At 54.9% G+C, this 20,258-nt stretch overlaps 1 protein-coding gene across 6 annotated transcripts in view; it reads left to right on the top strand.

The window, feature by feature from the left end:
- MAPKBP1 (mitogen-activated protein kinase binding protein 1) overlaps window positions 1-20,222 on the top strand; it is a 53,132-nt gene extending 32,910 nt beyond the window's left edge. For 2 of the 6 annotated variants that reach the window (XM_021940459.2, XM_021940457.2), the window contains 29 exons: window positions 3,274-3,336; window positions 3,568-3,625; window positions 4,328-4,498; window positions 4,884-5,021; window positions 5,288-5,470; window positions 5,701-5,718; window positions 5,991-6,151; window positions 6,910-7,099; window positions 7,619-7,765; window positions 7,985-8,160; window positions 8,922-9,013; window positions 9,272-9,397; window positions 9,749-9,819; window positions 9,975-10,096; window positions 10,372-10,447; window positions 10,555-10,666; window positions 10,880-10,943; window positions 11,192-11,326; window positions 11,615-11,748; window positions 11,954-12,009; window positions 13,204-13,440; window positions 13,969-14,135; window positions 14,350-14,507; window positions 14,622-14,819; window positions 14,990-15,074; window positions 15,334-15,617; window positions 15,842-16,456; window positions 16,880-16,965; window positions 17,600-20,222. In XM_021940459.2, the coding sequence (XP_021796151.1) occupies window positions 4,337-4,498; window positions 4,884-5,021; window positions 5,288-5,470; window positions 5,701-5,718; window positions 5,991-6,151; window positions 6,910-7,099; window positions 7,619-7,765; window positions 7,985-8,160; window positions 8,922-9,013; window positions 9,272-9,397; window positions 9,749-9,819; window positions 9,975-10,096; window positions 10,372-10,447; window positions 10,555-10,666; window positions 10,880-10,943; window positions 11,192-11,326; window positions 11,615-11,748; window positions 11,954-12,009; window positions 13,204-13,440; window positions 13,969-14,135; window positions 14,350-14,507; window positions 14,622-14,819; window positions 14,990-15,074; window positions 15,334-15,617; window positions 15,842-16,456; window positions 16,880-16,965; window positions 17,600-17,827 (4,221 nt within the window). In that variant the 5' untranslated portion in view covers window positions 3,274-3,336; window positions 3,568-3,625; window positions 4,328-4,336 and the 3' untranslated portion in view covers window positions 17,828-20,222. Of the gene's footprint in view, window positions 1-3,273; window positions 3,337-3,567; window positions 3,626-4,327; window positions 4,499-4,883; window positions 5,022-5,287; window positions 5,471-5,700; window positions 5,719-5,990; window positions 6,152-6,909; window positions 7,100-7,618; window positions 7,766-7,984; window positions 8,161-8,921; window positions 9,014-9,271; window positions 9,398-9,748; window positions 9,820-9,974; window positions 10,097-10,371; window positions 10,448-10,554; window positions 10,667-10,879; window positions 10,944-11,191; window positions 11,327-11,614; window positions 11,749-11,953; window positions 12,010-13,203; window positions 13,441-13,968; window positions 14,136-14,349; window positions 14,508-14,621; window positions 14,820-14,989; window positions 15,075-15,333; window positions 15,618-15,841; window positions 16,457-16,879; window positions 16,966-17,302; window positions 17,485-17,599 lie in introns of all 6 variants that reach the window. The other 4 variants (XR_002523036.2, XM_003900813.5, XM_009209980.4 and 1 more) reach the window with 4 other exon arrangements.
- Window positions 20,223-20,258: the final 36 nt, after the last annotated feature.

The following is a 20,258-nucleotide window of genomic DNA, read 5'->3' as shown; positions in this document are numbered from 1 at the left end:
GAGGAGCCTGCAGAGGGCCTCAGGTCAGCACAGACTGCAAGAAGGTTCAGAAAACGTTGGTTAACCACTGAGAACTTTCTGGGCTCTGAATTCATGATGGTGGCAGGCCTGGGGCTATTACTTTTCATATGCTGCATAAAGTATTAAAACCTAAATGTCTAAATCTGGCTGGGCACAGTGGCTCACGCCTGTAATCCCAACACTTTTGGAGGCCAAGATGGGTGGATCACCTGAGGTCAGGAGTTTGAGACCAGCCTGACCAATATGGTGAAATCACATCTCTACTAAAAATACAAAAAAAATTAGCCAAGCTTGCTGATGGGTGCCTGTAATCCCAGCTACTTGGGAGGCTGAGACAGGAGAATTGCTTGAACCCGGGAGGTGGAGGTTGCAGTGAGTCAAGATCACATCACCGCACTCCAGCCTGAGCGACAAGAGCAAAACTCCATCTCAAAAAAAAAGAAAAAAAATCTAAATATGTGGACTTTGAACTCTGTTATAATTTTCTTTCTTTCTTTCTTTCTTTTTTGAGACGGAGTCTCACTGTCCCCCAGGCTGGAGTGCAGTGGTGTGATCTCGGCTTACTGCAAGCTCCACCTCCCGGGTTCCCGCCATTCTCCTGCCTCAGCCTCCTGAGTAGTTGGGACTACAGGCGCCCGCCACCACGCCCAGCTAATTTTTTGTATTTTTAGTAGAGACATTTCACTACAATGTTGTTAGCCAAGGATAGTCTTGATCTCCTGACCTTGGCCGATCCACCATGGCCTCCCAAAGTGCTGGGATTACAGGCGTGAGCCACCGTGCCTGGCTCTGTTATAATTTTCATGTGCCTGCTCAAGAGCAATGGGGTGCAGAGTTTCCAAAGCCATCTTGCTTTTGTCATACTTTTTTTTTTTTTTTTTTTTTTTTGAGACAGAATCTAGTTCTTGTCTCCCAGGCTGGAGTGCAATGGCATGATCTCGACTCACTGCAACCTTCACCTCCCAGGTTCAAGCAATTCTCCTACCTCAGCCTCCCAAGTAGCTGGGATTACAGGCACCTGCCACCACACCTGGCTTATTTTTGTATTTTTAGTAGAGATGGGGCTTCACCATGTTGGCCAGCCTGGTCTTGAACTCCTGACCTCAGGTGGTCTGCCTGTCTCAGCCTCCCAAAGTGCTGGGATTATAGGCATGAGCCACTGTGCCCGGCCTGTTATAATTTTTAAAACCCTCCTGACTGTGACATTCTAGAAGGGGAAGCAGGAGACTAGAAGGTAGTATAAAAAGAGAAAGGAGTTCAAGACTAGCCTGGGCAACATGGCAAAACCCCATCTCTACAAAAAAATACAAAAATTAACTGGGTGTGGTGGCATGTGCCTGTAATCCCAGCTACTTGGGAGGCTGAGGTGGGAGGATTGCTTGTTCAGGAGGTCGAGGCTGCAGGGAGCTGTGATGGTGCCATGGTGCCACTGCACTCCAGCCTGGGTGACAGAGCAAGACCCTGCCTCCAAAAAGAAAAAAAAGGAAAGAAAGAAAGGAAGGAAGGGCTAAGCAGGGTGGCATGAGCCTGTAATCCCAACTACTTGGGAGGATGAGGCAGCAGGATTACTTGAGTCCAGGAGTTCAAGACCAGCTTGGGCAACATAGTGAGACCTGGTCTCAAAAAAACGGAAAAAGGAAACAGGAACAAGGAAAGAGTAGGAAATGGAGAAAGAAGGAGAAAAAAAAAAAAAAACCAGGAAGAGTTGAGGGGTTAGAGGAGAAAAGTGACTCAGGAATTGGTCAGCCTGGCAGTTCTAGGCATATCTGGTCACATCGGAGGTCCCAGTGTCCCCAAATTTGCATATTGAAGTGGTTTGTTGAGCCCAAGATGCTTAGCACTCACTAGCAACTTGCACCTACCTCCCTTCAAGCTTCCAGCCAGTAGTGGCATTCAGATACGGGGGCTGCAATGGGGTCCTACTAGGGAAAGTTAGGTCTGGGGGTAGTAGCTGTCTGCTCTTTCTCTCCTCCCTGCCTTTCCTATTCGCAGCCTCCAGGCTTGCTCTTGTTTGCTAGTTCCAGTGTTAACGAAGAGTTGAGGCAGAAGGGGCAACGGGCCAGGGCCTGCTGACAGCCAAGAAGCCTGAAGAGAAGCTGCCTGGCTGTTGGCCTTTGGCTTCTTGCCCCTGATTCCTGCTACCCAGCTTCCGTCTCCAGAGCTGCCTCTGGAAAGGCAGGACCTGGCTCCATCCAGCAGCCTTGCTGCCTGGCGGGAGAGGTTGCCCCCACCTTCTCTGTGAGGCAGGCAGAGTCCCTGATTGTCTGCTTCTGGCAGTCGGGGGGCTCTTCTCAGGTTTTTTGGAGCCAGGGATTCTCAGGGTGGGGCTTGGGACCTCCGTGGCACTGTAGGGCTTTCCCAGGCCTTCTCAGGCTATCTCTATCCCTCTACCCCATCTTACTGAGCCTTTCTGCTATGTGGCCCCTGCCTGGCCTCCCACTTCCTTCCTCATTCAACACATACAGGGTGTGGGGGGCCAGCTCTTGCCAAGTACACACGTGGGTGCACATGTGAGAGACCTTACATCTTCAGGCACACATGCTTGATACACGTGTGACCCCAAGCCTGTGAACGGGCTGTGCACCTGAGGCCTGCTTTGTCCAAATCACATTTCTTCTCCCCTCCTACACCCCTTCCTGGGGTATATGGAAGGGCTGCGGGATGGCCTGTGTCCCTGCCAGCCCTTTGTGGGTATGGCCAGAGATAGAGCTGGTATTTAGGGGCCTGGTTGGGGGGACAGGCTTCCAGGGAGTCCTTATGACTCTCATGGGGCTACAGAGATAGGCCCTCTTGGGTGGGGAAAAGGAGCAAGAACAGGTTGCCAGGAGAAAGGAGTGGAGGCTGGGCGAGGTGGCTCATGCCTGTAATCCCAGCGCTTTGGGAGGCAGATCACTTGAGCTCAAGAGTTTGAGACCAGCCTGGGCAACATGGCAATATCCTGTGTCTACAAAAAAAAAAAAAAAAGATTAGCTGGCATGGTGGCACATGCTTGTGGTTCCAGCTACTAGGGAGGCTAAGGTGGGAGGATTGCTTGAGCCTGGGAAGTTGAGGCTGCACTGAGCCATGTTTGCACCACTGCACTCCCGCTGGGGTGACAGAGTGAGACCCTGTCTCAAAAAAAAAAGCAGTGGAGCCCTTGTGCTGTCTCTACCCAGCTCCCTCTGCTGGGTGACTGGAAGTCCTGGGTGGCCTGGAGGGCTCCTGGGGGAGCTGTGGTTTGGTGCTGAGCCTGTTGTCTGCTCATCCCCTCAGGTGTGTGGTTGTGTTGTTCAATCCCCGGAAACACAAACAGCACCACATCCTCAACAGTTCCAGGTAAATGGGCCGGGTCCTCAGGATGCCTCTTCCTTCTGGGAGCTATGAGAAAGGCACTATCTGGAGTTTCTGTGGCTCTGGGGGCTGGGACCTGGTTGGAGCGTAAGGTCAGATGCGGAAGTGCCACATGTGCCATTGGTGTCTGCTGGTCTCACCTTTTGAGAGGCTGGGAGGGGGCTAGGCTTAGGCCAGGATGCCAGTGCCCCTCTGAGCCTGCCCCATCTCTTGCAGGAAAACCATCACTGCCCTTGCCTTCTCCCCTGATGGCAAGTACTTGGTCACTGGAGAGGTGAGTGAGGAAGAGGGCTGGCAGTACTGTAAAGAGGGCAGGTGTCCTGGCCTCAGCAGAGAGCTGCGGTCCTAGGCCTGCTCTCACTTTGGCTTCTGAAACAGACACCAAATCCTGGTTTTCGCTATACCTTAAAACAGTGGTTCTCAAGCTTTAGTGTACATCAGAATCACTTGGAGGGCTTGTGAAAGCACACATCGCTAGGCTGGTCCTCAGAGTTTCTGCTTCTGTAGGTCTGGGATGGGGCTCCGAAATGTGCATTTGTAAGAAATTCCAAGATAGTACTGATGCTGCTGGTCAGGGAAGGGTGCTTTGGAAACCACTGCCTTAACTATTCCTTACCCCCGGGGGCCCCCTGCTGGGCTCAGGAGGAACGCCTCTGTCCCGGCGGCAAATAGACCTGAGTGGTAGTGGCTCTCAATGCCGGCTGCCCATCAGAACCATTCAGGGAGCCTTGAATAACTAGAAGTACAGACGGGCACCCAGAGATGCTGACTAAACTCCGGGGCCACTTTCTCCCTGATAATCACTGTTGCTCTCAGATCTTTACCATATTTCCTCTGTACCCTGCCCTGACTTTTGGCCGGGAGAATGATGGTATCCAGTGACTGAGGAGGCGAGGGCCCCACTCTGGAAAACAAACGGGGGCTGTATGCCTATGGAGAACTCAAGAACTCACTTCCAGTTCTTGCCTCCCTGCAGAGTGGGCACATGCCCGCCGTGCGGGTTTGGGACGTGGCAGAGCGCAGCCAGGTGGCAGAGCTGCAGGAGCACAAGTATGGTGTGGCTTGTGTGGCTTTCTCTCCTAGCGCCAAGTACATCGTCTCTGTGGGCTACCAGCATGACATGATCGTCAACGTGTGGGCCTGGAAGGTGAGTGGCTGGGTGGGATGGCCTGGCAGCTTCACAGGGGTCAAGTGTCAGCTGGGGAGGCAAGAGACTGCTGGCCTGCATGGCTCCACTCCACCCCACTGAACCATTCTCATTCTGGAAAGTTATTTGAAGCAGAAAAGAGCAACCGTGTGGCCAAGCATGTTGGTAGAAGGAGCTAACTTTATGCCTTCAAGGACTTCTGCAGGAAATGAATCTTTTCAGCTCCTCTAGAAAGGGATTATTTCCCCACCCCTCTTTTTCTGGCCAGTAAATTCTGGAAAGAAACGCTTTTTCAAGTACAAATTCGAATTCTCCATTCTCTGAGTCACTGTCTTCTCAGCTCCAAGAGACAGGGCCTTGATTCTTCCTTTGGCATCCCCTCTAGAAAAACATTGTGGTGGCCTCCAACAAGGTGTCCAGTCGGGTGACAGCAGTGTCCTTCTCTGAGGATTGCAGCTACTTTGTCACTGCAGGCAACCGGCACATCAAATTCTGGTATCTCGATGACAGCAAGACCTCAAAGGTGAGGTGCTAAAGCTGGGAGTAGCCACCAAGTCCCCGGCCAGGACCTGCCCAGCCCACCCCAAGAGACTCTGCCTGACTTGGGCCTCTCTCTGCATTCCCAGCAGTCATGCAGAAGTTTTGGATGAGCTAGATGCTGTCTGGGCTGAGGAGTAGGCCCAAAGAGCAAGGGGGTGCTGGAGGCATCCCCTGTCCTCTCCTAGGGCCTGGTTTCCAGGGGCAGGCTCTGGGGTGGATAGGGGGGGTAACAGTGGTGTACCTCCACAGGTGAATGCCACTGTGCCCCTGCTGGGCCGCTCAGGGCTGCTGGGAGAGCTGCGGAACAACCTATTCACTGATGTGGCCTGTGGCAGAGGGAAGAAGGCAGACAGCACCTTCTGCATCACGTCCTCGGGGCTGCTGTGCGAGTTCAGTGATCGAAGGCTTTTGGACAAGTGGGTGGAGCTGAGGGTAAGTTCCTCCGTCCCCAGGGGTAGGGTCTACCCATGTCTCAGCTTAGGGGAGAACTAGTGCCCAGGGCTTCAGACTAGGGGCTGGGCCCTCATGCATACGGGAGATCCCAGGAGAACGAAGCTTGGGAGAGCTAGAGCTTGGCCTAGTTCCAGCCCTTGGTGATCTGTGTAACTGCCTCCTCTCTGCTCTTTCTGTCTCTCTTTCCCCTGCTTTCCTCTTCTGCTCAGAACACAGACAGCTTCACAGTAAGTGGTGCCTGCACCCTCCTCTCTTTCTCATGCTGTTTCTTTCTCTTCACTGGGCTTTTCTTACCGGATCCTCTGGTGCCTAGAAGAATCCTCGATTCCTATCCCCTGGCTGGACAGGGCTGAGGGCTCAGAATAGAGCAGCTGGGCAGCTTTTCCCTTGCCCCTGCCTTGGCCGGTCCCTCCTCTTGGCAGGTGGCTGTTGATGGGCGGGGAGGAGAGAAGACTGAGTGGGCAGGTGGCCTTGCTGAGCTGAGCCACTCTGCCCACAGACCACAGTGGCCCACTGCATCTCTGTGAGCCAAGACTACATCTTCTGTGGCTGTGCTGATGGCACCGTGCGCCTTTTCAACCCCTCTAACCTGCACTTCCTTAGCACCTTGCCCCGACCCCATGCTCTGGGGACAGACATTGCCAGCATCACTGAGGCCAGGTGAGCTACGTGGGCCCCCCTTCCTCCATTCGTAGCCTTACCCCTGCCCAGTCTTTCTTGTCAGTGCCTCAGGGAGCAGGCGAAGAGTGTATTGATGCCCCAGAGATTACTGGGAACACCTCTTTAGACAGAAGAATTTGGGTTTATTGGTACTTGTTGCAACCAAGGAGACCCCACCCTGTGGAGAACTGTGGAGAGTCTCAGTAAGTGGGTGTTAGAAGGGGCATATGGGATTTGGGCTTGCTTTGGGTGATTTTAGGAGTAGTTCAAGGGATTGAAGTATTCTGGTTGGATGCTGTCAGGAACTAGGGGCAATTCTACAGTGGCACATCTTGTTAATTTATCTAAGAGGTGAAGGAAAGGTATGGGGCTAAAGCTGTATTTGCTCAAGAAGCCGCCAGCAGTCATGTAGATGGGAAAGGCGGTGTTCGGTCATTGTCGTGGTTTGTGTGGTGATCTTGTTTTTATCTGTGCACAGAGTAGTCTTGGTTTTGTTTTGCCCCATCACGGCCATAGAATTACCTTGTCTAACGTTGGTGTTCTGTGAAACTGTGTTCATCCGAACACCATGGCCCAGCAGCTAGCGCCGGGTCAGGTTCCTGCTGATGGCTAGTAGGGGCTCCTTTCTTCTCTCAAACAACTACTTCCAAACCTGCAGGTCCGGGAAGGGCTCCTCACGCACTGCTCCTTCCATTGTGGATTGGCTTCTCTTTTCAGTTCCTTCAGTCTCACTAGTGTGCCCTGTCCTCTCCCTACAGTCGCCTCTTCTCTGGAGTGGCCAATGCCAGGTATCCAGACACCATTGCCTTGACCTTTGATCCTACTAATCAGTGGCTGTCTTGTGTGTACAACGATCATAGCATTTATGTTTGGGATGTGAGGGACCCCAAGAAAGTGGGCAAGGTGTACTCGGCTCTGTATCATTCTTCCTGCGTCTGGAGTGTGGAGGTATGTGGGCTGGCTGGCTGGCTGGAGACTGGCCAGGTTGGCTGGGATACCATTTTGAGGACAGAAAGTAGGGATCCCCAAGTATAATCTTAGATTCCTGCTGCCTCCCTGTTTCTCCAGTGAATTCCCTGGGATAGATCCCGGGGACTGAATTTGAATGTTACAGGCTTCCCCAGTGTGCCCCATCCTTAGTTTTGCCTCGGTGATCTTGAACAAGTTATTGAATTTGACCAAGCCTCAGTTTCCTCAACTGTAAAATGGTGTACTTGCTTCACCTAATTGTTCTAAGAATACAATGAAATAATGTAAGTGGGAGGCATAGAAGAGTGCCTGATTTATAGTGGGTGCTTCCCCTTGGTCATAATGAAGAGTATATACTAGCTATGTATGGCCTGTGACAGGCACTGGACTAAGTCCTGGCCACCATTCCCTCTTTCGTCCCATTCCCTTTCATCTCCTTGGGTAGGCAGAGGACTGCTCCCGAATGGAGGTCTGATTGTGTTCCCTCGGCCCCTTCAGGTCTACCCTGAGGTGAAGGACAGTAACCAGGCCTGCCTGCCCCCCAGTTCCTTCATTACCTGCTCCTCAGACAACACCATCCGCCTATGGAATACAGAGAGCTCCGGGGTGCATGGCTCCACCCTCCACCGAAACATCCTCAGCAGTGTGAGCCCTGAGGCTGTGGGGCCCTGCTTCACCCTCAGTGCCCCCCTCCCCACAGCTTTTGCACGTTGTTATTGGGAACGGGTCCCTAGGCCTTGGCTTTCCAGCCTTCATTTGGCTGTGCTCTGTGGTCCAAGGGTTTGTTTTGCCCAGCTGTCTTGCCCCTTGCCAGCTGTACTGGTCAGGCCTGCCTCATCTACCTCTTCTAACCTGTTCCACTAGGACCTCATTAAAATCATCTATGTGGATGGGAACACGCAGGCCCTGCTGGACACAGAGCTGCCTGGAGGAGACAAAGCAGATGCATCCCTGATGGATCCCCGCGTGGGCATCCGCTCGGTGTGTGTCAGCCCCAATGGACAGCATCTAGCATCAGGGGACCGTATGGGCACACTTAGGTAATGCCAGGCCCTGGGTGGGTACTGACTGCCGCTCGTGGTGCAGAGTCGGGTGTTTAGAACTTTAGGGAGGGTTGGGCTCAAAAAGGTTGGGCAACAAGATACTTATTTACAAGGGAAAGGTAATAACTTTACAATGAGTAAACCTAGCAGAAATCATCTTCCCCAAGTGGTCAGGCCTAACATCCTCATGTCAACATCATGATGCCCGTAATAGGATGTACTAGGAAGAATGTGACATTGTTTCTGTGGTATTCTTACCAAAAATGCATTAACTCAATGTAGGCGTGAGAAAACATCCAACAAACTCAAATTGAGGTACATACCACAGAGTAACTGATCAGTACTCTTCAAAAGCATCAAGATCATGAAAAGTAAAGAAAGACTGGAGAACTGTTGCAGACCACAGAAATCTAAGGAGAAGTAACTAAATGCAATTTGGACTCTGGATAGGATCTGAAGTCAAGAAAAAGGACATAGCAGGAAAACTGGGGAAATTTGAATAAGTTTTCTAATTAATAGTATTATACCAACATAAATTTCCTAGTTTTGATAATTACACTATTGTTATGTAAGATGTTAACATTAGGGAAAGCTGGGTAAGGGAAATATGGAAGCGCTCTGTTCTTTCAGCAACTTTTCTCTAAGCCTAAAAGTTCACAAAAAGGAAAAAGGTAGGAGGAGAAAATGTAGAAGTGGGCGTGAGTCCTTCTTCCTGCGGCCTGGCCATCGCCTCTTCCCACCTCTCCTCATCTTTGCAGGGTGCACGAACTTCAGTCCCTGAGTGAAATGCTGAAGGTGGAGGCCCATGACTCTGAGATTCTGTGCCTGGAGTATTCTAAGCCAGACACAGGTCAGGAGAATGCCCGGAATGGCACAGGGCTCCTGCAGTCCTGCCGATGCCACTTATATTTGTCCTGGCTCTTGGATGTGGGGTCGGTAATCTTTGGATCATTGTGTCTTTGCTGGTTTAGAGGAGGACAGTTCTGTCCTTGCTCTGTGGTTCACATGGCTTGGGGATATGGGGCTCAGTTCCCTTGGGGCTCTTTGCCAGGCCCAGATAAGGGCTGTTCAGGGCATTCATGGGCTGATGGAGTTCTTCCATCCCCAGGTCTGAAACTGCTAGCATCGGCGAGCCGGGACCGGCTGATCCACGTGCTGGATGCCGGGCGGGAGTACAGCCTACAGCAGACACTGGACGAACACTCATCCTCCATCACTGCTGTCAAGTTTGCAGGTGCAGGCAGGGTGAATGAGACACATCCTGCCACACTCACCCCTGCTGCCATCTGCCTCCCATCTCCATGAGAAGGGTCTGCCAGTCGTTGGGGAGTGTTGGACAGCAGCTGGGAGGCCTGGAACTGGTTGGGAAGATAGGTGGAACAGAGACTCTCAGTGCAGGGACTTGAGCCAACCAGGTTGGACTGAGGAGAGGGAGAAAGGAAAACCTGAGTTTCCAGGTTTAATTTAGTTGGTTTTCCCTGGCATGTAGAGTAGCTTGATGGGGGATCTCATGGAGGGAAGGTGGGAGACAGGCTGCTCCCATGTGTGAGAACAGTGGGAACAGCTGGGCCTCCCTCCTTCATAGCCAGCGATGGGCAAGTCCGCATGATCAGCTGTGGAGCCGACAAGAGCATCTACTTCCGCACTGCGCAGAAGGTGAGGGCACTGGGCTTTCCTGAGAGGGGCGGGGCAGGGCAAGGTCTGCCATTCCCTGCCTAAGGTTACAAGAGGTGAAAGGAGGCGCAAGTAGGGCTCTTGGGGCCTGGTGAGGCATTTGGGTGTGGGCCTGCCCACATGCTCCACCCCTGCAGTCTGGAGATGGAGTGCAGTTCACACGGACACACCACGTGGTGCGGAAGACGACGCTCTATGACATGGATGTGGAGCCCAGCTGGAAGTACACGGCCATCGGCTGCCAGGACCGAAATATTCGGTGGGCGTCCCCTCCTCCGACTCTCTGCCCACGTTCCTTCATCGCCCTAGGGGGTCAGCTCTGTGCAGCTAAGTTCCCACATCTGTCGTTCTGTACAGGACTTTGTACCCCCTTGAGCCTACAATACTTTGCCTCACCCAAGAGGTGGTAGCCCGTTTGCTGCTGCTGGTAGCTCCCAGAGAGTGTAGACTGGGAGCGAAAGCTGGCACTTCCATCCCCCAGGCGTGTTCCGCCTTCACCGCCTCCTCACGTGAAAGAGCCTGTGTTTCTTACAGGATATTTAACATCAGCAGCGGGAAGCAGAAGAAGCTGTTTAAAGGGTCACAGGGTGAGGATGGCACACTCATCAAGGTAAGGACCCAGGAGGGGGCACCGGATAGGGGATCGGGGACAGAGTGGTGCTGGATGGGAGGGACTGGTACATCCCGTGTCCTCCAGCTGCACACCCTGCTCCTCAGGTGCAGACAGACCCCTCAGGGATCTACATTGCCACCAGCTGTTCCGACAAGAATCTCTCCATTTTTGACTTCTCCTCAGGCGAGTGTGTGGCCACCATGTTTGGCCACTCAGGTGAGTGTAGTCCTGAATACCTGAGTAGAAGCTGATACCTGCGTAAACCTGAGTGAGTTCTACCCCTGAAATTCACTCTTCTGTTAGTTTCTTGGGACCCACAGAGCTACCTACCCCTACCCTGCAGCCAACCCCCGTGTCCATTGTTGGGACGGAGAGGACTTGGTTGGGAATTTAAGGTGGCTTATAGGCTGTATTCTTTGTTCTTCACAGAGATTGTCACTGGCATGAAATTTAGTAATGATTGCAAACATCTCATCTCTGTGTCTGGGGACAGGTGAGCAGAAGCCAGCTTCCCTGAGAGGCAGATTCTTACTCTGCCACAGCACCCTGCCCTCCCCTCTCTTCATTTTAGTGATGTCTCTGGAAAGTGGGGTTAACAGGAATATCTCTTGGCTGTGCCTGACCTGAAGTGGAGGGTGGCTCTGGTCTCCTTGCCAACCATGGATAAGGGGAACGAATGGCACTGCCCCCTTCAGAGTTCTGCCCACCCCCGCTTCAGCCAACTGTGTGGCTTTACCCTAGCTGCATATTTGTGTGGCGCCTGAGCTCTGAGATGACCATCAGCATGAGGCAGCGTCTGGCCGAGCTGCGCCAGCATCAGCGGGGCGGCAAGCAGCAAGGACCATCTTCTCCCCAAAGGGCTTCTGGACCCAACCGGTGAGAACAGAATGTGGGCAAGTGATGGGTGGGTGTGCAGATGGTTTGCTGGGAGCTTACCGCACTTCCTCCATGCTCTGGGCCTGCCGTTCACAACTCTGTCTCCCAAGACCTTACCTCTCACACAAGGATCCATGATGTCAGCCTCTTCCCCCTGTTGAGTCTCCTCTCCCCCCACTGAATCTTGTCTTCCCCGCCGTTGAGTCTCCTCTTCCTTGTTCCCCCATTAAGCCTCCTCTCCCCCTGTTGAGTCCCCTATCCCCATGCCCTTCCTTGTCTCGGACTCAGGCACCAGGCCCCATCGATGCTGTCTCCTGGACCTGCTCTCTCATCAGACAGTGACAAGGAGGGAGAAGATGAGGGGACTGAAGAAGAACTTCCAGCACTGCCCGTCCTTGCCAAGAATACCAAGAAAGCACTGGGTCCGTGGCAGTTGGGTGTGGGGGCAGATAGTCCCTCGTTGGTATAATGGCTAGATATGGTTTTTCTGGGACTCTGGGGTGAGAGCAGTGTGAGCTGAGGAAACTGAGGCATCATTGTGGCCACACAGGGTATGGGTTGATGGGGCCAGGGCTCCAGGGGTGGGTGGGCAGGAGACACCTGCCCTGACTGCCTGTTTCTGTCTAGCCTCGGTCCCCAGCCCTGCCTTGCCCCGAAGCCTGTCCCACTGGGAGATGAGTCGGGTGAGTCGCCATTGTTAAAATGTTCTTCCAAGGTTAGAGGAGGCAAAGTAAGGTGTGAGAACGGGGCTTTCTGGGCCTGGTAGGGGTATTGGGGCATGGGGTCTGCCCACATGCTGCACTCCTGTATCCAAGGAAGGCCTTGTCAGGGAAGTTGAAGCAGCTGGGCCAGTCCTGGGTATGGGGGTGAAGAAAGCCCAGGTATTTCCTTCTTGTGGACCAGATGAGGTGGATGGAACACAGAGTTAGTCAGCACTGGGGAGGTGTGGCACTTATTCAGCTGCCTGGTGCCTGGAAGTAAATATCATCAGAGAACAGCTCAAGGTGGAGAGGACAAAGGGCCTCTAAGCCAGATAGAACTAAAGTGCAGGAAATCAAGGATCCAAAGAGCGGAGATCTGGAGAAACAGTAGTTCTAAAGACCCCGGTTAGGAGGTAAGCAGAGAACTTCCAGAATAGTTAGAGGGAAAAGGCCATGAGGGGACCCATAACTGAGTGACTGCTCTGGGGTGGCCAGAGGGGGATCAAGGTTCAGAGCAGGTCCCCAAGCACCAGTACCTTCCGTTGTCAGCAACAGTTTCACAGAGTGATGATGCTGTGATGTCTCTGGAGCATCCTGACCGTCCAGGGGTCTCAGGCCTGGGCTATAGGTTTGTCCTTGGTGCTGTGAAGGGACTTTGGGGCCCCCAGCCATTGGAGCGATTAGGGTAGAGAGGCAAAAGTGAGGTAGAGAGGCAAAAGGAGTGGTTGGGGTAGACAGGCAGAAGTGGCCTTTGCCCTTGGCTGGGTTTCTTGGAGGACTCTTGGTCGTAAGTGGTTGCTGGTGGGGCCGTCCTCAGAGCAGGAGACTTTGAGAGACCTCTGAGGCGTCCATGATACCAGGTGAAGGCTGAGACTGGAGGTTCATGTGCCCGAGGATGTGGAGTGCAGCTACGAGCATGAACTCTGGAGCCAGACTAACCTGCAGGCCACTTCCTGTCTGTGGGATGCGGCCTGGTCACTTAAGCCCCCTGCGCTTCAGTCTCCTCATCTGTAAAACAAGGATTATACTAGTGCCTGTTTCAAAAGGTTGCTGTGAGGATGAAGTAAGCTAATATGTGTAGTGTGCCAGGCACATAGTAAGGGATATGTGGATATTTGTTGATCTTACTGTGTGGTAGTTGTTGTTACTCCTCCCCCACACCCTGCCTCCCACCAGGCACAGGAGTCCGTGGGGTTCCTGGACCCAGCTCCTGCAGCCAACCCAGGACCCAGAAGAAGGGGGCGCTGGGCTCAGCCAGGTGTGGAGCTGAGCGTTCGATCCATGCTGGACCTACGGCAGCTGGAAACGCTGGCTCCAAGCCCACGGGGCCCTAGCCAGGACTCGCTGGCCACCATCTCATCTGGTCCCAGGAAGCATGGGCAGCAGGCCCTTGAGACTTCACTCACTAGCCAGGTGAGCCCGCTTTCTCCCAGCTCTCCAGAGAGCTCCAAGGGGCCTTAGGCAGCCTTTGCCACCAGCTGGGACCTGAGCACTGGTCCAGCTATGCTTGCTCTGCCCCTGTGGCACATGGGTAACCTGAACTGCAAAGCCAGGATGAGGCTGGCTGGGCCGTATGGTTTGGTCATCAGGGTAGGCAGGGGAGGGATTGGGGTAGAGAGGCAAAAGTGGCCTTTGTCCTGGGCTGGGTTTCTTGGAGGACTCTTGGTATTAAGTGGTAGCTGGAGGTTGGCGGCCCAGAGTGCTAATATAGTTCATCCAGAAGCTCACATCAGCAGCTGGAGCCCAGCCTGGCTTCTTGGTGTCTGTCCTTCAGCTCCCCCTAGAATTAGTGCACAGCACATCTTTACTCACCTCCACCTCTTCTCCATGGGGAGGGTTGGCCCCCAGGATACTCAGGGCTTAACCACCAGCTACCACTGCCTCATCTGCCACCTCTTCTCACGCCAGCTGCTCTGGTAACGTCCCTTTGCCTGTTCCCAGAATGAAAAGTCCCCTCGGCCTCAGGCTTCCCAACCCTGTTCCTGCCCCCGTATTATCCGATTATTGTCACAAGAGGAAGGGGTCTTTGCCCAAGATCTGGAACCTGCACCTGTTGAAGATGGTATTGTCTACCCGGAGCCGAGTGACAGCCCCACCATGGATACCAGGTAAGGATCCTGCCCTGGCCAGACCTCGTGGGCTGTGCAGCACCCCCGTCTTCCCCTCCCTGTGAGTGTTCTTTAGTTGAGGGAGGGTTGGCCCCCGGGATACTCAGGGCTTTCCTTCTAGCTCACCACTGCCTCATCCCTCACCCTGATCACAGGCAGGAGTCCAGCAGGGCTGCTGCCCACCTCTGCTCACTGCCTTTTCTTCTCCCTGCTGGAATCCTGGCAGTGAGTTCCAGGTGCAGGCTCCAGCCCGGGGAACTCTGGGAAGAGTGTACCCAGGCAGCAGAAGCTCAGAAAAGCACAGCCCTGACAGTGCCTGCTCTGTGGATTACAGCAGCAGCTGCCTTTCCAGCCCCGAGCACCCCACTGAAGGTGAGGCTGCAGCCTGGAGGGAGGGGTCATGGTGGGTGGGGCCTGGAGGTGGGTGGGGAGGCTCTGGCAACAGATGGGTGCAGTGCAATGCCTCTCTCCCCTCCCCACACCCAGACTCTGAGAGCACAGAGCCCCTCAGTGTGGATGGCATCTCTTCAGACCTTGAAGAGCCAGCTGAGGGTGATGAAGAAGAGGAGGAAGAGGAGGGAGGCATGGGCCCCTATGGGCTGCAGGAGGGCAGCCCCCGGACTCCAGACCAGGAGCAGTTTCTGAAACAGCACTTTGAGACTCTGGCCAATGGAGCTGCTCCAGGTGTGGTCAGAGGGCCAGCATTTAGTGCCTGCAATTTGCCCTTCTCCCCTCCTTGCCTACCTGAGAGGAGGGTCCCAGGGTATAGGCAGTGGCTGGGGGTCTCAGGGAGGCAAAATCTGTGTCAAGGGCTTGATTTCTGCCCCAATTCATGATTTCTCTGACCCTGGTAGGGGCCCCAGTGCAGGTGCCAGAGAGGTCAGAGTCTCGGAGCATCTCTTCACGATACCTGTTGCAAGTACAGACCCGCCCACTCAGGTACAGAGGCCCCTCCCCCCAGCAGCAGCTCCAGCTCTCCTGGCCTCCCAGGGCTGCTGCCCTCTCCTCCAGTGTTCTCTCTCCATGCCTGGGGTGTTTAGCACTCCCAGTTTTGGGCTAACTTGGCCTTTTCCCAGCCCTGTCTGGCTTTGTGCTTGTCCTTCTCTCCTAGTGCCCTGGTGCTATCAGTTTTTTGCCATTTTGGCAGGGAGGAGCATGGAGCCTTCTCTGTTTCTTCTTTCACATTTCCTCCCTATAGGGAACCATCCCCTTCCTCCTCAAGCCTGGCACTGATGTCGAGACCAGCCCAGGTGCCACAGGCATCTGGTGAGCAGCCGAGAGGCAATGGTGCCAGTCCCCCTGGAGCACCCCCGGAGGTAGAACCGTCCTCTGGCAACCCCAGCCCCCAGCAGGCAGCCTCTGTGCTGTTGCCACGATGCCGTCTCAACTCTGACAGCAGCTGGGCTCCCAAGAGAGTGGCCACAGCCAGCCCCTTATCTGGACTCCAGAAGGCCCAGTCTGTGCACAGTCTGGTGCCACAGGGTGAGGAGCCTGCTGGGCTCAGGGCTGGGGTGTAGGGTGTGTGGAACACATGTACATGCTGGAGGAGGGAGGGCCTAGTGTGGCCCTGATGTGTCACTGTGCTGGCCACTGGGTGTCCCTTAATGGGCATGTGGAGGGGAACAGCAGCTCTTTGAGATTGGGCATTGGCATCTGGGATGCCTTCCTCGCCACCTGACCTGCGTATACCTCTGTCTCCTTTGCAGAAAGAGATGAGGCTGGTCTACAGGCCCCTTCACCAGGCCCACTGCTCTCTCGGGAGATGGAAGCTCAGGATGGTCTGGGCTCCCTGCCCCTAGCTGATGGTCCTCCGTCTCGGCCTCACTCCTATCAGAACCCCACCACCAGTTCCATGGCCAAGATATCCCGCAGTATCTCTGTTGGGGAGAACCTGGGCCTGGTGGCTGAACCTCAAGCTCCTGCCCCCATCCGAGTCTCACCACTCAGCAAGCTGGCCCTGCCCAGCCGGGCTCACCTGGTCCTGGACATCCCCAAACCACTGCCTGACCGTCCTACCCTGGCTGCATTCTCTCCTGTCACCAAAGGCCGGACCCCTGGCGAGGCAGAAAAGCCTGGCTTCCCATTGGGCCTAGGAAAAGCTCACAGTACAACTGAGAGATGGGCCTGTTTGGGGGAGGGTACCACTCCCAAGCCTAGGACAGACTGCCAGGCTCATCCTGGGCCCAGCAGCCCCTGTGCCCAGCAACTGCCAGTCAGCAGCCTCCTCCGAGGCCCTGAAAACTTGCCGCCCCCACCCCCTGAGAAGACTCCCAACCCCATGGAATGCACCAAGCCAGGGGCAGCCCTGAGCCAGGACTCAGGTGTGCACAGCTCCCCAGCTCTCATCTCCTGCCCCATCCTTTCTCTCCTGTCTCTGTTGGCCGCTCTCTGGCTCCATCTCATTTCTGTGGGTTCAGCTTCTGGTGTTTCTCGGCCTCTCTGCTCCTGTCTCAGGTCCATAAGTCACACCCCTGATGGTGAGACCCTCCTGCTAACCTTCATGATTTCCTTCTGACCCACTTGCCCATTCAGTGGCTTCTGAACTTGGGGCTGGCCCTCTCCTCTGGACCTTGTTTGTGTGGTGTTGGGGAGGCCACTGGAAGAGAAGGCAAGAGGAAGGGACTGAGGGCAAGTTGGGGGGTGCAATGCTGAGGGCTAGGTCTCTCCTGCTCTGAGTGTCTTGGGTGCGGAGGCCTGAAAGGGCTGCATGTTGGGTCTCACTGAGCCATATCCGTCTCTTTCAGAGCCAGCGGTAAGCCTGGAGCAGTGTGAGCAGCTGGTGGCAGAGCTCCGCGGTAGCGTGCGCCAGGCCGTGCGGCTCTACCACTCGGTGGGTGTTAGGTGCCCCCCGGCAGGAGGGTGAGCACATCAGTAGTGCTGGGTGTTTCAGATAGCCATGTCCAGAATGGCATACTAAGGCTGTTATGCTGACAGGGTGGAACACTCAAGAGCATCTTGGGCAGCATAGGTGAGGGGATGAGAGGCCAGGCTAGCCTCTTGAACCAGGCACCTGCGGTCATTTCTGGTTAAGAGCTGGAGACTTCCCTCAGGAGGTGAGGCCTGGAGAGACCACATCTGCTAGTTGGCTCAGGACAATCCCAGTTTATGTTGTCCCAGTGTAATTATTAATGGCATCCTTTTTCATATCCACGATTTGGCCCCCTTAGACATAGGGGACAGTCCAAGAAGGCCCAAACTTTGAAAGAGAAAGCAGATTCTGCCAGAGTTGTCATAAGGAGTTGTTTGTAAGATGTAGACGGTTCTGCAATCCGATGGGATCCACTTTGGGGGTCACCCCCAGAATCTGCCGCATCCCATGTCCCCTGGCCATACACGCTGATCTTGGCAGGTAGGGTTCCCAGCTAGTCCCTTCTTCTGAGGCAGGCTGGACCGAGGTGGGGCCTCTCCCTTTTATATGTCTGCTGACAGGCTCCCCCACCTCACTTCTGGGGGTCCTGTTTCAGGTGGCTGGCTGCAAGATGCCCTCAGCAGAGCACAGTCGGATCGCCCAGCTCCTCAGAGACACCTTCTCTTCAGTGCGACAGGAGCTGGAAGCCCTGGCTGGGGCAGTGCCGTCCAGCCCAGGCGGCAGCCCTGGGGCTGTGGGAGCCGAGCAGACACAGGCCCTGCTGGAGCAATACTCGGAACTGTTGCTTCGAGCCGTGGAACGGCGCATGGAACGCAAACTCTGAGTTCCGGAAGCCTGTCCCAAGTGAATGAATGCCTCAGCGATTCCAAACTGCAGCCCCTCTGCCACTCACCAAAATGCACGGGGCTGTTTGGATTGGAAAGCAGGGAGCAGTGTTCAGAGGCAAAGCAGCCTTCCCAGCCGCTCCTCATAGGGCGCCTGTATTTATTAATTTATTTCCCTGACTGTTGCCTCACTTCCTTGGAACTCCTGCCTCCACAGCCCCTCCAGTGGCAGGGACAGGTCTTGGGTCTTTGTCATCTTGGTGCTGTGAGAGGTAGGAGGGCAGCTTGCCCCATCTCGGAATCTGGGAAGGGCTGGCCCTCTCTTAGAAGCCATTTGAAATTTCTGCAGGGATCAGCTCCCTGGGGTGGAGCATACACAGGGTACTCTGGGGTCGAGGTGAGGTGATGTGGTGTTCAGGGCCCTTCAGCCAACTGTGGGCCTTCACTTCTACCTCCACTTCCCCTCTCACACCAGCTGCACTCCCCTGGCTGCCAGAGCAGGGTGGTTTCCCCCAATACCTGGCAGCTCAGAAAGGCAGAGCCGTCAGGCCCTCCAGGGTGTCCCCAGCCATCAGGAGACTTGAATTGGTATTAGGACCTGAGCCCCCACATTCCACTCCTATTCTCCCTCCAAGAGGGGCCCAGCATTGTCTTTCCCTGTGACCCCTTTCTCTCCTGGCCAGAACTTGAGCCAGCTGTGGGATGTTGCTGCGGGACAGTAAGCCCTCACCTGGGCAAACATGAAGCTCTGGCCTCCTTTCCTCAGCCCCTTGTTCTTCCCTGTTCTCCAGCCTTGGACCCCAGCTGGCTGCTGGAGCCCAGAGGCCACCTTCTCCCTGCATCCTGAGTGATGCTCAGTCAGAAGCCTGTGTTGGAACGTCCTTCGTTTACAGGGCGCTGGCCCACCTCCTGAGGACCTCGGCCACAGATGAGATCACACGCATGCATGTGCACACACGTACACACACACACACACACACCCCCCGTTACCTGCACAGCATGCAGTTGGGTGTTGGTTGCTAGAGTATCCGGCTGGCTGCTGTGTGCCTGGTTTGCTCACATCCTGCCTCAGCTTCACCACCCTGGCTTATGTGGATCACATATCAGGGAGCAGAAAAGGGGCGCAGCACACTAAGTGAACCCAGATTCTGGATTCTTGGTGTCCACAGCCTAGCTGATAGGAGATGGCCCACAGGACACCTGGTTGAGGTAGAAGGAGCCTCCTCAAAGGCAGTGCTGGGCACCCACGGGTGTGCTGGATGCTGTGAGAGGAGGGAGGTGCCAGGGCCAAAGGAGACACTAGAAAAGTGGTAGATGGGACAGATAAGTGGCAGAGGTGAGGGGATAGGGTACAATGTAAAAGGGCAGTAATTAGGTGTGAGGGGAAGGAGATAGGGGAGCGTAGGAGGTAGAGTGGGACCAAGTTGTGAGGCTGTTAAAGAGTTGAGGAAAGGTGTCTGTGGGCCTTGCTGCTCCCCTCTGCTCCAGGTAAGTCAGAGCAGCTTTACCACAGCTTCAGGCCACAAGAGCCCCTTCACCCGCGCTGCTGTGCGGTAGGCAGAAGCTTATAAATAAATGGGTTCTGGACCAGGTGTGATGGCCCACGCCTTTAATCCCAGCACTTACGGAGGCCAAGGCCGGCAGATCACGAGGTCAGGTGATAGAGACAGCCTGGCCAACATGGTGAAACCCTGTCTCTACTAAAAATGCAAAACTTAGCTGGGCCTGGTGGCATGCGCCTGTAATCCCAGCTACTTGGGTGGCTGGGGCAGGAGAATCACTTGAATCCTGGAGGTGGAGGTTGCAGTGAGCCGTGATCGCGCCATTGCACTCCAGCCTGGGTGACAAAGAGAGACGCCATCTCAAAAAAAAAGAAAAGAAATGGGTTCTGAAGGGTGCCCAGCTCCGGGACATCAGCCTGAGTGCGCTTGAGCTGCTCCAAACCTGGCCATTCCCCACTCCTCTAGCACCGCCACCCGCATGGCCCCGGAACTCCCGCTGCGCGCCGACCTCCCACACCAGCCGTGCCCACCGCAGGTGGGACTCAGGTTCGCCCTCTGGGCCAGGTCCTTCACGAGGAGGGAGCTTCCCTCCGCCTGATGTTTGTGAGAACGTGGCCGCCCTTTTCCTGCCCTCTGCCCCATGTGGGTGAGGGGCGTCGTGGCCTGGCCGGCGCCCCGTCCCTTTCTGCATGTCTGAGGCCACCGGCAACCGCCGCCCAACTCCAGATTCGCCCCCGCCCAGTTTTGAAAGCCCCTTATTTATAACTTTTCTACTTTGTGCAGGTCGCGGCGCTTCCCGCCGCCTGTTCGGCTGCACGGGGCGGGGGGCTGTTTTTAACGTGCCCGTTTGTACTGATGTATGAACTTGTCAATAAACACAATTGTTTGTTAATCGTGGGATGCCGGCCAGTGGGTGGGGCAGGCGGAA

The sequence above is a fragment of the Papio anubis genome, chromosome 7 (assembly GCF_008728515.1).
Source record: "Papio anubis isolate 15944 chromosome 7, Panubis1.0, whole genome shotgun sequence".
Classification (NCBI taxonomy): domain Eukaryota; kingdom Metazoa; phylum Chordata; class Mammalia; order Primates; family Cercopithecidae; genus Papio; species Papio anubis.
Note: the sequence above shows the minus strand (reverse complement) of the source record. Positions and strands in the feature narration are given on the sequence as shown.